This window comes from Ricinus communis, chromosome 1, assembly GCF_019578655.1.
Source record: "Ricinus communis isolate WT05 ecotype wild-type chromosome 1, ASM1957865v1, whole genome shotgun sequence".
Taxonomy (NCBI): domain Eukaryota; kingdom Viridiplantae; phylum Streptophyta; class Magnoliopsida; order Malpighiales; family Euphorbiaceae; genus Ricinus; species Ricinus communis.
The window spans coordinates 27,745,769-27,761,433 of record NC_063256.1 but is presented as its reverse complement, the minus strand read 5'-3'; the positions used below and the strand labels follow the sequence as shown (position 1 = coordinate 27,761,433).

The 15,665-nt window shown below is 35.2% G+C and overlaps 1 protein-coding gene and 1 non-coding gene across 2 annotated transcripts; one reads left to right on the top strand and one right to left on the bottom strand.

Moving 5' to 3' along the window:
• Nucleotides 1-663: 663 nt before the first annotated feature.
• LOC125369924 lies at nucleotides 664-1,836 on the bottom strand. The gene is made up of 4 exons (XM_048373339.1): nucleotides 1,749-1,836; nucleotides 1,441-1,688; nucleotides 1,006-1,395; nucleotides 664-912 (listed from the first exon to the last, which is right to left on the bottom strand). The coding sequence occupies exons 1-4, from the start codon at nucleotides 1,834-1,836 to the stop codon at nucleotides 664-666; spliced, it is 975 nt and encodes a 324-aa protein (XP_048229296.1).
• Nucleotides 1,837-2,566: 730 nt separating this feature from the next.
• On the top strand, nucleotides 2,567-2,673 carry LOC112534180. The gene has a single exon (XR_003078485.1). It is a non-coding gene; the product is annotated as a small nucleolar RNA R71 (small nucleolar RNA).
• The last annotated feature ends 12,992 nt before the right edge of the window (nucleotides 2,674-15,665 follow it).

Below are 15,665 nucleotides of genomic sequence, written 5' to 3'. Positions count from 1 at the left end.
CGACCTTGATACTCGCCATTAGTGCTAGACTGCATCGATAGGTACACTGCCTTAGATTGTAGCTAACACAAGTAGCACACATCAATAAGCTAAAAAGTAAACAAAGAGGAAACCGAACATCACCCCACACTTGAAGATTACACTGTCCTTAGTGTCAAATAAGGTAGGCACTCCACGAGGGAAATAAAATACACACAAAGAAGCAAATCACAGTAGTCCATAAAAAATTAGAACACTAAAAAGGAATAAGACAACAGAAAGAGACAAAAATTAAAAATAGTCTACTAGATACTGCCCTTGATGTGTGCTTTAACACTCCAAGATATGTTAGTCCTTAAAATTGCATATGAGCATCGAGTAGGCTAACTCCTGCAAAACTCAGGAATAAACACATCCCAAGCAACATCTAGTAAAAAGTTCAATAAAATAAAATCATCTCAAAATAAAAATTAAAAGGAAACCAAAGATAAACTGAAATATTCAACTACAAAAAGAAATTTAAGATGTCCAAAAACTCAAAAAGCATAACTAGATTCGGGAATGCCTCCCGAAGGCGCTTCTTTTTGTTTGAGTCACTTAGCTGGACTCTGCAGCAACATTCCTGCACCACAGGCAAATTGAGAAGGTGGGCTCAATGTAACCTGGGGCCTGAGACATATAACCCTAAAGAGGCGGTCCAATGTGTGCAGTAGATGGCCAAGAAGGTGCTCTCCACACCGAGTTGGGATGCCCATTCATCCATTCCAAATCCTGTCTAGATGACCTATCATAAACAAACTTGCAACTACCCTTCTCGGGTGTATCATAACACGAAGTTTCAAATTGATACAAGTTGTTTTCTTCAAATGAATAACTCACATGAACAGGCAAGGAAACGTGCAAAGCATCATCAATTAGTATATCCTGTGGTAGCTTATCACATGCAAGACCAATACCATCAATAGCACAAATGGCATGAACATGGTCGGTGGGAGAACTATCAAATGGGTGTAAACTAAAAGTAACATAGTCATCTCCTACATTAAGCTCTAGCTTTCCCTCAAACACGTCTATTTTAGCTCTAGCCGTGGCAAGGAAAGGCCTCCCCAAAATCAAAGGCACAATATGCTCATTATCCATATCCATAACCATAAAGTCTACAGGAAATATAAACTTATCTACCTTGACTAGCACATTCTCTACAATCCCCTTAGGAAGCTTAACAAAATGATTAGCTAATTGAATGCACATCCTAGTGGGTTTTGCCTCTCCCAAACCTAGCTTATTAAACATACTCGTGGGCATGACATTTATGCTAGTACCTAAATCAACCAATGCATCATTAACACACAAGTTACCCAAAGTGCAAGGAATAGCAAAACTCCCTGGATCGTGACGTTTCTCTGGTAACTTGCTCTAAAACACTGCTGAGCACTCTTCATTAAGCTTAACATATGATACCTTCTCCAGCTTTCTTTTGCTGCTAAGTATGTCCTTCAAGAACTTGGCATACTTCGGCATCTGCTTCAATACATTAACAAAAGGCAAGTTAATATGCAGTTGTCTAAAAATATCCAAAAACTTACTAAACTGCTCTTGCGCTTCTACTTGCTTCAGTCTAGCAGGATAAGGAATCTTGGGCTGATACTCCTTGACTGGGATTGGTTTCAACTTTTGCCTAGCTTCCTTAACCTTACTATTCGCCTCAACTTGCACATCAATAGTGGAATCATCAAAAACAGGCTTAGAAGGAGCTCAAATTAACTTACCTGAATGCAAAGTGATGGTGTTCACGTGCTCCCTTGGGTTAGACTCAGTGGTGCTAGGGAGCGCTCCTTGTTGCTTCTCAAACAACATCTTCGAAATCTGCCCAATATGACTTTCCAAGTTCTGAATGGACGCCTACTGATTTCTAAGAGCATTGTCAGTCCGCTGGAACCTCGTTTCAATAGACGTGACAAACTTCATCATCAGCTCTTCCAAGTTAGATTTCTTCTCGGCTGGTAAAGGAAGCTCTAATGGTCCAGCCTGCTGCTGCTACTGTGGTGGCTGCTGTTGCAATCTCTGAAAGCCTGGTGGACCCTGGGCATTATTATTATGCTAACTAAAATATAGGTGATTTCTCCACCCAGGATTGTATGTGCTGCTATAAGGATTGTTCTGCTGTCCGGGCGTATTTCCATGTAATTAACCTGTTCACGATCAGTAGAAACAATAAATGAAGTAGAGGAGCTAGCAAACATACCTCTCGCATTACAATTTGCACCATAGTGTGGGCCACCGCAAAACTCGCAGCTTATTTAGGCAGTATGAATCGGTATCTGGAGCTGGGCTAATTTCTTGGTCAAAAAGCTCTACTTGAGCTGCCAAGGCTGCTGTGGAGTCTAGCTAGTTTACCACTCCCTGTTTGACTGGCCGACTCCTAGATGATTGCCACTAGTAGTTGTTCATGGCCATCTCCTCTATCAGATTTTACGCCTGCTCCGGTGTCTTACTGTTTAGGGCCCCACCTGCTGCAGCATCTACCATTTGCCTAGTAGCAAGGTTCAAAACGCTGTAAAAGGTTTGAACCCGTATCCATATTGGTAGACTGTAGTGTGGACAACATCTCAACAAGTCCTTGTACCTCTCCCAGGCATCATACATGCTCTCGTCATCCATCTGTACAAAAGAAGAAACGTCATTTCTTAATTTAGCAGTCTTAGCTGGAGGAAAGTACTTGTAAAGAAATTTTTCAGCCAAAGATCTCCATGTCGTAATAGTGTTGGCTGCGAGTGACTGCAACCATCTTTTCGCTCGATCCTTAGAGAAAAAGGAAATAGCCTCAACCGAATGGCATCATCAGTTGTTCCATTTATCTTGAAGGTGTCATAGATCTCCAAGAAGTTGGCGATGTGAGCGTTTGGGTCCTCGCTCGGTAGTCCCCCAAATTGTACACTATTTTGCACATCTGTATCACATTTGGCTTTATTTCAAAGTTGTTGGCCGCCATAGGTGGTTGTAATATACTTGTCTGTGTCCCCTTAAGAAAAGGTCTAGCAAACTCGTACATTGTCCTAGCTTCATCCGCAGCCCGATTGTTGTCTCCCATTTCTACTAGTCTATTCATAGGGGCTTCAAACTCTATCCGTGCCTCCTCTTCTTCTTGCATACGCTTCCTCAACAAATGGAAGGATTACTCTAGTTCAACAAGAGGGTCTACAGGAGTAGGATTAGAGCTCCTAGTCATAGACTACCTGAAACGGAAAGGCAGCAACCAAAGAACACAAGAATAAATACAATAATAAAGAATATATATAAAAAAATGAAAAGACAAAAAATAAAAATGGCTAGACTAATACAAACACAATTTAGTTCACACAGAAAGATCCCCGGAAACGGCGCCAAAAAACTTGATAGGATATTTTGTGCAGCTACAATCTAAGGCAATGAACCTATCGATGCAGACTAACACTAACAGTGAGTATCAAGGTCGTGTTCTCGGGTAAGGGTGATCCTAGAACTACTACAGCGTCTTATGATATCTAACCCTAACAAAATCAATGAAGTTGCTACTATATGATTAAATGTAAACAAGCAGTTAAGTAAGTGTCAGATAGACTGAAAGGATTAAGTGAAACAATCAAAGGAAAAAGCAAACCTAAGGGGACCTAAGCTAGTTGGATTTTAGTGAAGATAGAGATTATATTGATTACCAATAGCAATTACCAATGGACGAATTCTTAATTGAATTCGATTTCTCTCTCGAGATAACCGAATTCCTAAACCTAATAACCTAAAGTTGGAATCTCTTCCTAACGATCGATTATTAAATTAGCATTAAGCTTTAAACCGCCTCTATTAAGCTTTGTTAATTTTTAATCCGGCTAGTTAATCACCCTTATCTCTAAGTGATCATTAACCAGTTCTTGCTATTCAAATTTCCAATTACTAAATGAATTTCTCAATTACATAAACCAATCTAAATACCACAACTCATAATGTCTCATGAATAATGTGATTTCTCATTAATAATGAAAGCAAGAAGAGACAAGCATTGATAATCAAAGTCTCATAAGCATTAAAAAACAATCCAACAACATAGGAACCCTAATGGGTTTAACAAATTTAGTTACTCATACTAATAAGCAACACAAAGTAAAGAACAAATTCAGAAAAGTAAATTGAAGGCATGTACACCCTTCTTCTTCAAGTTGGATGAAAAACCCTGAATTCCCAATTCCGAATGATGAACCCTAAATTGCCTCTTGAATTCCCCAAATCTCTTCTTGATCTTCAATTTGATGTCAAAACCAATGTAATCCTTCCTTCAATAGATGAAATGGTCTCCTAAAGTCGAGTATTGAAGTCTGGGGAAAGATGGCTTATGCTTGTATATGTGAAATCAAGTCAGAAAATCAAACCCCAGCTGAATAAATCGGATTTGCCTATATAATTTTCCCAACACGGCCATGATCTAGCCTGTGGTGATCAGAACGGGCGAAGTCCAAGCTGTGCCATCGCCGGTGCTGAGCCACCATAGGCCGTGATGGAGGCCATGGTAACCACAAAAATCGTGCCAAAATGACACTCTTGAGGGTCATGTGTTGATGGTTCAGCACAGCCAGAGTCCAGGTCGTGCTCAACCTCTGAGAATAAGCCTTTATGAGATCTTGATGCAATCCTATCTGTTCTTGCACGTATCACTCTTAAAATCACTTAAACACTGCTAATGAATGTCTATGAACACCTGAAACACGAAAGGAACCAAAACACGGGTGATTCTGGAATAAAACATGATAAATATACACCAAAAACATAAGTAATTAGGTATAGAAATATGTATAGAACACTGCATATCATGTTTTCTCATAATTACAAACATACCCTTCTTGTGGGGTTGTTTTCTAATATTTAATAATATACCCCTCATACGAGGTTACTTTCTCATATTAAAAACTATACCCCTTTTACGGGTTGTTTTCTCACACTCACAAATATATCCCTCTTACGGTGTTGTTATCGATTATTAAAAAATATGTCCCTTTTACGGGGTTGTTTTCTCACACTCATAAATATACCGCTCTTATGGAGTTTTTTTCCATTATTTATAAATGTATCCCTCTTAAAGGTTTTCTCATATTAAGAAATATACCCCTTTTACAGGGTTGCTTTCTCATTTTCAGAAAAATACTCCTATTACAGGGTTGTTTCCTCATATTCATAAATATACCGCTTTTAGAGGGTCGTTTTCTCATACTCACAAATATACCCCTCTTATTGGGTTATTTTCTCATATTTTTAAATATAACCCTTTTAGATGGTGGTTTTCTCATACTCATAAATATACCATACTTATGGAGTTGTTTTCTCATATTAAAAAACATACACCGTTTACAAGGTTGTTTCTCATACTCACAAATATATCCTTCTTACAGGGTTGTTTTCTCATATTCATAAATATACTCCTGTTATGGTGTTGTTTTCTCACTTTTAGAAATATGTACCTATTTGCGATGTAATTTTCTTTCACTCATAAATAAATCCCTCTTACGGGGTTGTTTTCTAATATTTATAAATATACCCCTCTTACAGAGTTGTTTTCTCATACTTACAAATACACGCCTTTTACGGAGTTGGTTTCTCATACTCACAAATAAACCCCTCTTATGGTGTTGTTTTCTCATATTCATAAATATACCCATTTTACGAGGTTGTTTTCTCAAATTCACAAATATATCCTTTCTACGTGGTTATTTTCTAATATATTTAAATATACCACTATTACGGGGTTAATCTCTCAAATTATAAAATATACCACTGTTACGGGGTTGCTTTCTCATACTCACGAATATACCCATAAATATACCATTCTTATGAGGTTATTTTCTAATATGTACAATTATTCCCCTCTTACGGGGTTATTCTCTCATATTAAAAGATATACTCCATTTACCGGGTTGCTTTCTCAAACTCACAAATGTACACCACTTATGAGGTTATTTTTTATATTACTTATATATCCCTCTTGCGGCATTGTTTTCTCTTATTAAAAAATATACTTCTTTTATGGGGTTGTTTTCTCATACTCATACATATACCCCTCTTCCAGGGTTGCTTTCATATATTCATAAATGTACCCCTTTTAGGGGGAAGTTTTCTCATACTCATAAATATACCGTGCTTATGGGGTTCTTATCCCATATTAAAAAATACACCTTATTTACGATTTTATTTTCTCATTCTAAAAAATAAACCCCTCTTACGGAGTTATTTTCTAATATTTATAAATATACCCCTCTTACACGGTTGGTTTCTCATATTTAGAAATTATACCCCTTTTATAGGGTTGCTTTCTCATACTCACAAATATACCCCTCTTACAGTGTTGTTTTATCATATATTCATAATATATACCAATTTTACGGGGTTGTTTTCTCTTATTAAAAAATATATCCATTTTACGGGGTTCTTTTTCTAATAATTACTAATACACCCGCCTTACGGGTTTTTTCTCATATTAAAAATATACACCTTTTACGGGGTTATTTTCTCATACTCACAAATATGCCCCACTTACGGAGTTGTTTTCTCATAATCACAAATATACACCTTTTACGGGGTTATTTTCTCATACTCACAAATATGCCCCACTTACGGAGTTGTTTTCTCATAATCACAAATATACCCTTCTTATGGAGCTATTTTCTAATATGTACAAATATACTCCTCTTATAGGGTTGTTCTCTCATATTAAGAAATATACTCCTTTTATGGGGTTGTTTTCTCATACTCACAAATATACAATTCTTAAGGGGTTATTTTCTCATATTCATAAATATACCCCATTTTATAGGGTTGTTTTCTTATACTCACAAATATATCCCTCTTACATGGTTATTTTCTAATATTTACAAAAATACCCCTCTTACTGGGTTGTTTTCTCATATTAAAAGATATGCCCTTTTTACAGGGTTATTTTATCACACTCCCACATATATCCTTTTTACGGGGTTATTTTTTAATATTTACAAATATACTTCTATTACGGGGTTATACTTTAATATTAAAAAATGTACCCCATTTATGAGATTATTTTCTCATACTCACAAATATACCCCTTTTACGGGGTTGTGTTCTTATACTCATATATTACAACCTCTTACAGGGATATTTTCTAATATTTATAAATATACCCCACATATGGGGTTGTTTTCTCATATTCACCTCTTTTATGGGGTTGTTTTCTCACACTCACAAATATGTACCTCTTACAGGGTTGTTTTCTCTTATTAAAAAATATATTCTTTTTACAATATTATTTTTCATACTTACAAATATACCCCTCTTATAAGGTTGTTTTCCAACACTTACAAATATACCCCTCTTATAGGGTTGTTTTCTCATATTCATAAGTATACCTCATTTACGAGATTATTTTCTCATACTCACAAATATAACCTTCTAATGGTGTTATTTTTTAATATTTAAAAATATACCCCTATTACGAGGTTGTTTTCTCATATTAAAAAGATACCCTCTTACCGGGTTATTTTCTCATATTTACAAATATACCCATTTTACGGGGTTGCTTTCTCATACTCACAAATATACCTCTCTTGCAGTATTGTTTTCTCATATTCATAAATATAGCCACTTTACGAGGTTATTTTCTCATAATCACAAATATACCCTTCTTACGAGGTTGTTTTCTAATATTTATAAATATTTCCCTCTTACGGTGTTGTTTTCTCATATTCATAAATATAGCCATTTTACGAGGTTTACAGTGTTATTTTCTCATATTCATAAATATAGCCATTTTACGAGGTTATTTTCTCATAATAAAAAAATATATTCTTTTCATACTGGTTGTCTTCTAATATTCATAAATATATCCATCTTACGGGATTGGTCTCTCATATTACCAAATATACTACTTTTTAAGGGGGTGCTTTCTCATACTCACAAATATATGAGGTTATTTTCTAATATTTACAAACATACCCCTCTTACGGGAGTGTTTTCTCTTATTAAAAAATATACTTTTTTTACAAGGTTGTTTTCTCATACTCACAAATATACCCCTATTACGGGGTTGTTTTCTAATATTTATAAATATACCCCACTTACTGGGTTGTTTTCTCATATTATAAAATGTACCCCTTTTATGGGGTTGCTTTCTCACACTCATATATATATCCTTCTTACGGAGTTATTCTTAATATTTACAAATATACCCCTCTTACAGGTTGTTTATACTATTAACAAATATACCCCATTTACGGTGTTGTTTTCCCATACTCACAAATATACGCCTCTTCTAGGGTTGTTTCTCATAGTAAATAATATACCCCTTTTATGGGGTTGTGTTCTTATAGCCACATATTTAAAACTCTTATGGGGATAATATCTAATTTTTACAAATATACCCCACTTATGGGGTTGTTTTCTCATATTCACCAATATAACCCTTTTATGGGGTTATTTTCAAACACTTAGAAATTTATATACTCTTATGGGGTTATTTTCTCTAATTAAAAAATATACCCTTTTTACATTGTTGATTTCTCATACTCACAAATATACCCCTCTTATGGGGTTGTTTGCTAACATTTATAAATATACCCTCTTACTGGGTTGTTTTCTCATATTCATAAATATACCCCATTTATGAGGTTATTTTCTCATACCCATAAATATACCCTTCTTACGGGGTTGGCTTCTAATATTTACAAATATATCGCTCTTATAGGGTTTTTTTCTCATATTTAAAAGAATACCATTTTTACAAGGGTGGTTTTCTCATACTCACAAATATACCACTCTTACGGGGTTTTTTTCTCCTATTAAAAAATATACATCATTTACGAGGTTGTTTCTCATACTCACAAATATACACTTCTTACGAGGTTGTTTTCTCATATTCATAAATATACGGTGTTATTTTCTCACTTTCAAAAATATATCCCACTTACGGGGTTGTTTTCTTGTACTCACAAATATACCCCTCTTAGGGTGTCATTTTCTATTATTTACAAATATATGCCTCTTACGGGGTTTTTTCTCATATTTAAAAAAATATCCCTTTTACGGGATTAGTTTCTCATACTCACAAATAACCCCTATTACAGTGTTGTTTTCTCATATTCATAAATGAACCCATTTTACAAGGTTGTTTTCTCAAAATCACAAATATACCCTTCTTACGGGGTTATTTTCTAATATGTACAAATATACCTGTCTTACGTGGTTGTTTTCTTATATTCATAAATATATCCTATCTATAAGGTTATTTTCTCACACTCACAAATATACCCCTCTTACAGGGTTGTTTTCTACTACTAATAATTATACCCCATTTCCGACGTTGTTTTCCCATACTCACAAATATACCGCTCTTATGGGGTTGTTTTCTCATAGTAAATAATATATACCCCTTTTACGGGGTTGTATTGTTATACTCATATATTAAAACCCTCTTATGGGAATATTCTCTAATGTTCATGAATATACGTCACTTATGGAGTTGTTTTCTCATATTCATCAATAAACCCCTTTTATGGGGTTGTTTTCAAACACTCACAAATATATACCTCTTATGGGATTGTTTTCTATTATTAAAAAGTATACCATTATTACAATGTTGATTTGTCAGACTCACAAATATACCCCTCTTATGGGGTTGTTTTCTCATATTTATAAATATACCCATTTTAAGAGGTTGCTTTCTCAAAATCATAAATATACCCTTCTTACGGGGTTATTTTCTAATATGTACAAATATACCCCTCTTACGGGGTCTTTTTCTCATATTCATAAATATATCCTATCTATAAGGTTATTTTCTCACACTCACAAATATACCCCTCTTACAGGGTTGTTTTCTACTACTAATAATTATACCCCATTTCCGACGTTGTTTTCCCATACTCACAAATATACCGCTCTTATGGGGTTGTTTTCTCATAGTAAATAATATATACCCCTTTTACGGGGTTGTATTGTTATACTCATATATTAAAACCCTCTTATGGGAATATTCTCTAATGTTCATGAATATACGTCACTTATGGAGTTGTTTTCTCATATTCATCAATAAACCCCTTTTATGGGGTTGTTTTCAAACACTCACAAATATATACCTCTTATGGGATTGTTTTCTATTATTAAAAAGTATACCATTATTACAATGTTGATTTGTCAGACTCACAAATATACCCCTCTTATGGGGTTGTTTTCTCATATTTATAAATATACCCATTTTAAGAGGTTGCTTTCTCAAAATCATAAATATACCCTTCTTACGGGGTTATTTTCTAATATGTACAAATATACCCCTCTTACGGGGTCTTTTTCTCATATTCATAAATATATCCTATCTATAAGGTTATTTTCTCACACTCACAAATATACCCCTCTTACAGGGTTGTTTCTACTACTAATAATTATACCCCATTTCCGACGTTGTTTTCCCATACTCACAAATATACCGCTCTTATGGGGTTGTTTTCTCATAGTAAATAATATATACCCCTTTTACGGGGTTGTATTGTTATACTCATATATTAAAACCTCTTATGGGAATATTCTCTAATGTTCATGAATATACGTCACTTATGGAGTTGTTTTCTCATATTCATCAATAAACCCCTTTTATGGGGTTGTTTTCAAACACTCACAAATATATACCTCTTATGGGATTGTTTTCTATTATTAAAAAGTATACCATTATTACAATGTTGATTTGTCAGACTCACAAATATACCCCTCTTATGGGGTTGTTTTCTCATATTTATAAATATACCCATTTTAAGAGGTTGCTTTCTCAAAATCATAAATATACCCTTCTTACGGGGTTATTTTCTAATATGTACAAATATACCCCTCTTACGGGGTCTTTTTCTCATATTCATAAATATATCCTATCTATAAGGTTATTTTCTCACACTCACAAATATACCCCTCTTACAGGGTTGTTTTCTACTACTAATAATTATACCCCATTTCCGACGTTGTTTTCCCATACTCACAAATATACCGCTCTTATGGGGTTGTTTTCTCATAGTAAATAATATATACCCCTTTTATGGGGTTGTATTGTTATACTCGTATATTAAAACCCTCTTATGGAAATATTCTCTAATGTTCATGAATATACCCCACTTATGGAGTTGTTTTCTCATATTCATCAATATACCCCTTTTATGGGGTTGTTTTCAAACACTCACAAATATATACCTCTTACGGGATTGTTTTCTATTATTAAAAAGTATACCATTTTTACGATGTTGATTTGTCAGACTCCCAAATATACCCCTCTTATGGGGTTGTTTTCTCATATTTATAAATATACCCATTTTAAGAGGTTGCTGTCTCAAAATCATAAATATAACCTTCTTACGGGGTTATTTTCTAATATGTACAAATATACCCCTCTTACGGGGTTTTTTTCTCATATTCATAAATATACCCCATTGACGGGTTATTTTCTCATACACACAAATATACCTCTCTTACGGGGTTGTTTTCTACTATTAACAAATATACCCCATTTACGACGTTGTTTTCCCATACTCACAATATACCCCTCTTATGGGGTTATTTTCTCATACTAAATAATATACCTCTTTTACTGGGTTGTGTTCTTATACTCACATAATAAAACCTTCTTATGGGGATATTTTCTAATGTTTACAAATGTACCCTACTTATGGGGTTGTATTCTCATATTCACCAACATAACCCTTTGATGGAGGTTGTTTTTAGACACTTACAAATATATACCTCTTATGGGGTTGTTTTCTCTTATTAAAAATATACCCCTTTATACTTTGTTGATTTCTCATACTCACAAATATATCCCTCTTATCGGATAGTTTTCTCATATTTATAAATATATCTATTTTACGAGGTTGTTTTCTCAAAATCACAAATATACCCTTCTTACTGGGTTGTTTTCTCATATTCAAAAAAATATCCCTTTATGGGGGTGGTTTTCTCATACTCACAAATATGTGACTGTTACGGGGTTGTTTTCTCATATTAAAAGATATTCACCGTTTACGTGGTTGTTTCTCATACTCACAAATATACCCTTCTTACGGGGTTGTTTTCTCATATTCATAAATATACCCCATTTATGAGGTTATTTTCTCATACTCATAAATATACCCCTCTTACGGGGTTATTTTCTACTATTAACAAATATATCCCATTTACGGTGTTATTTTCCTATACTCACAAATATACCCCTCTTACATGGTTGTTTTCTCATATTCATTAATATACCACTTTTACGAGGTGGTTTTCTCACTTTCAGAAATAAACTGCTCTTACGAGGTTGTTTTCTTATATTAAAAAATATGCACCATTTACAGGTTTGTTTCTCATACTCATAAATCTACCTCTCTTACGGGGTTGTTTTCTCATATTCATAGATATACCCTTGTTACAGTGTTGTTTTCTCATTATCAGAAATATTACCCCACTTATGGGGTTGTTCTCTCATACTCACAAATATACCGCTATTACGATGTTATTTTCTAATATTAAAAATATGCCCCTTTTACGGTGTTGTTTTCTCATACTCACAAATATACCCCCCCTTATATGGTTGTTTTCTCATATTCATAAATATACCACTTTTACGGGGTGATTTTCTCATACTCACAAATAAACCGCTCTTATGAGCTTGTTTTCTCATATTAAAAAATATGCACCATATATGGGGTTGTCTCTTATACTCACAGATATACCCCTCTTACGGGGTTGTTTTCTCATATTCATAAATATACCCTTGTTACGGTGTTGTTTTCTCACTATCAGAAATATACCCCACTTATGGGATTGTTCTCTCATACTCATAAATATACCCCTCTTACATGGATGTTTTTTAATTTTTATAAATATGCCCCTCTTACGGGGTGCTTTTCTCATATTTACCAATATACCCCTTTTACTGGATTGGTTTCTCATACTTACAAATATACCCCTTTTTACGGTGTTGTTTTCTCATCTTCATAAATATAGCCTCTTTACGAGGTTATTTTCTCATAATCACAAATATACCCTTCTTACGGGTTTATTTTCTAATATTGATGAGCTATTTATGCAGCTACAATCTAAGGCAGTGAACCTATGGATGCATACTAGCACTAATGGGGAGTATCAAGGTCGTATTCTCAGAAAAAGGTAAGCCAGCATTCAAACCTGCAAAACAAAGAATCAACATTCATAATACAAATATAAGAAATTAGGAAACTGAAGTCAGAGCATAATTTACGTGAACTACATGCTAGAAGCCGTAGATTTGCTTACTGCCTCGGACAACAATGTCCATATGATGATACAACTATGTGAGAGTCGCAGATCCCCAATTGTAGGAGGGGACCTAGTCAAAATCCCATAGCGGGGCCAAATAGTGAAAGTTCAGTGAATTCCCCGAATCATTGAACAAAGTCATACCAAAGAGATACACCAAAAAGGCTCGGGCCATCTGATCCACCTCTCGAGCATTCTGAGGCACAAAGCCCCAGTAGTGGAGAGGAATGCTCTATAAGCAATGCAACAGGTGTTCTTGCACATTGAAAAGAACCCAAGTATTAGTAATAAAGTACCCCCAGACATCGAAGCACTAATCATGGATTGCGTCATCCAATGGCATAGGCGTACAGGTGAAATCAATGCCCGTGATGGCAGCAAATGAGAGAGCCAGGTCATCGACCCGGGTATGCAAGGTGTGGACGGTGTCCATCCACCTCCCACACATAGCATCAGTAGAGGTGTGGTCCATCCTCCTAATAACCGATAGAAGCATAGTGATAAAGTGGCAGAAGCTAGTATTGCCAATGCTAGCCTGAACAAGGCTCGAAAGCTCATCGAACCACTTCTGAGTGCCATAGAAGTGTCTGGAAAACTTGATCGAGACAACGTCACTCTAAGAAAGCATAAGAATAAGTATGTAAACATGTTGCACACCATGTAAAGGCCTCAAGAAAGTAAGTATTACATCAATTTATTATTATTTTATGCTAAAGTGCCCTATAAATTGCTTATCGGCCTATGCACGATCGATGTAGACTACGTAGAGCCGATTGGATCTGTGGGTTATGGCACGGTATTCTTCATAAATGTTTTCATGAAATTATGCTTATTTTGAAATAACGTGTGTATCTAGTATATAAGTGACAGGAAACAAATATTAAAATTGAAAAAATACCTCTTTAATGGTCCAAAATGCCCGGTGTGTGTTCAATTTCACCAAAAGGGGGATTTCGTCTCCTTTCACAAGCCCTAAGTCATTTTAGTGAGAAATCAATAGTGAGAACTTCGAGTTCAGTGCGATTAGGGTGTATCTTGAGAATTTTAATGATGAGGCCGCCATTTTAAGACTAGTTTCACGAGATTTGGTTAAGAAACGGGTGAGAAATCGAAGAAAAAATGAAAAGTGGATTTGAAAGAAAACAAAAAGGAAAAAATGAGATAAAGTGATTTATGAATGGATACAAATCTTAAAAGGGCAAAAGTGTCATTAGGCCCTTGGCCAATTGAAATTACATTTTAGTCCCTAAATAGACTAAAATCCAACACGAGCTCCTAGGGAGCACATGGAGAGCTAGTTTGCATCCTGAGGCAGAAATTTTTAAAAAATTATAAGTTTGGTCCCAGACTCATCAAAATTACATTTTAGTCCTTAAGTGGGCCAAATACCAACATAAGATGTCAATTGAGCCAGATTGCACCCTAGGGCGGGAATTTCTAACCAAAAGCACCCGAAAGTGGAAAATTACCAAATTGACCTGAAATAGTAAAATTATGGAAAACAGCCAGAGGGAAGTCTCTACTAAAATAAAATCAACGGGCATGGTTCCAATATCAACAGGTGTGGTTCTCAAATCAACGGGCGTGGTTCCCAGATCAACGGGCGTGGTCCCCAAATCGACGAGCGTGGTTCTCATATCAACAGGTATAGTTCCCAAATTGACGAGCGTGGTTACCAAACTCATGCAAGCGAAGTCCTCAAAACTCAAGCAGGCCTGGTCCCACATCAAATCAAAAATCCTTTTCGAGCTTACGGGGTGTGGCTTCTACAGCTCACTAAGATATCCTTTTTACCGGTATCCTTGATGTTTATGATTTGTCTTAATTTATTTAATCCCATTTCATGCTTATAAATTTCGACAAATCGAGGGCAGCTGTCAGCACCCATTTCTCAGATTTAGATATCAAGGGAATTACAAAAAATCCTATGATGAAATTTACTACCTTTCTTATGTGTCGGGAGACGGAGGACAGGCGAATCTGAGGTTAGAGTTGAGTTTAATCCAATCAAAGTTACCTTTTTAAAATCAATTTGGATTTAATTATCAAGAAAGGTGAAGTTTGAGGGTCACAATGATGATTTTCATAAGTTCAAGGACTAAATGCAAACTCTATTCAAACTTTTGCTCTTTAGAGCCAATCGACTCTACGCAGAGCCGATAGGCTCATGATAGAGCTGAACGGGCTTTGTGTAAAACCGACCGGCTCTACAAAGTGCCGATTCATGGTTTTCTTGATCTGACGTCATCATTTGTGACATTTCAACATCCAAAATAACTTTCTAGAAGGATTTTTAGTGATAAATATGGGATTTTATTTGATTTTATTAAAGATAATCTTTAAAAAACTTAAAGCATATTGATATATTCCTAGGATTTCCTAAG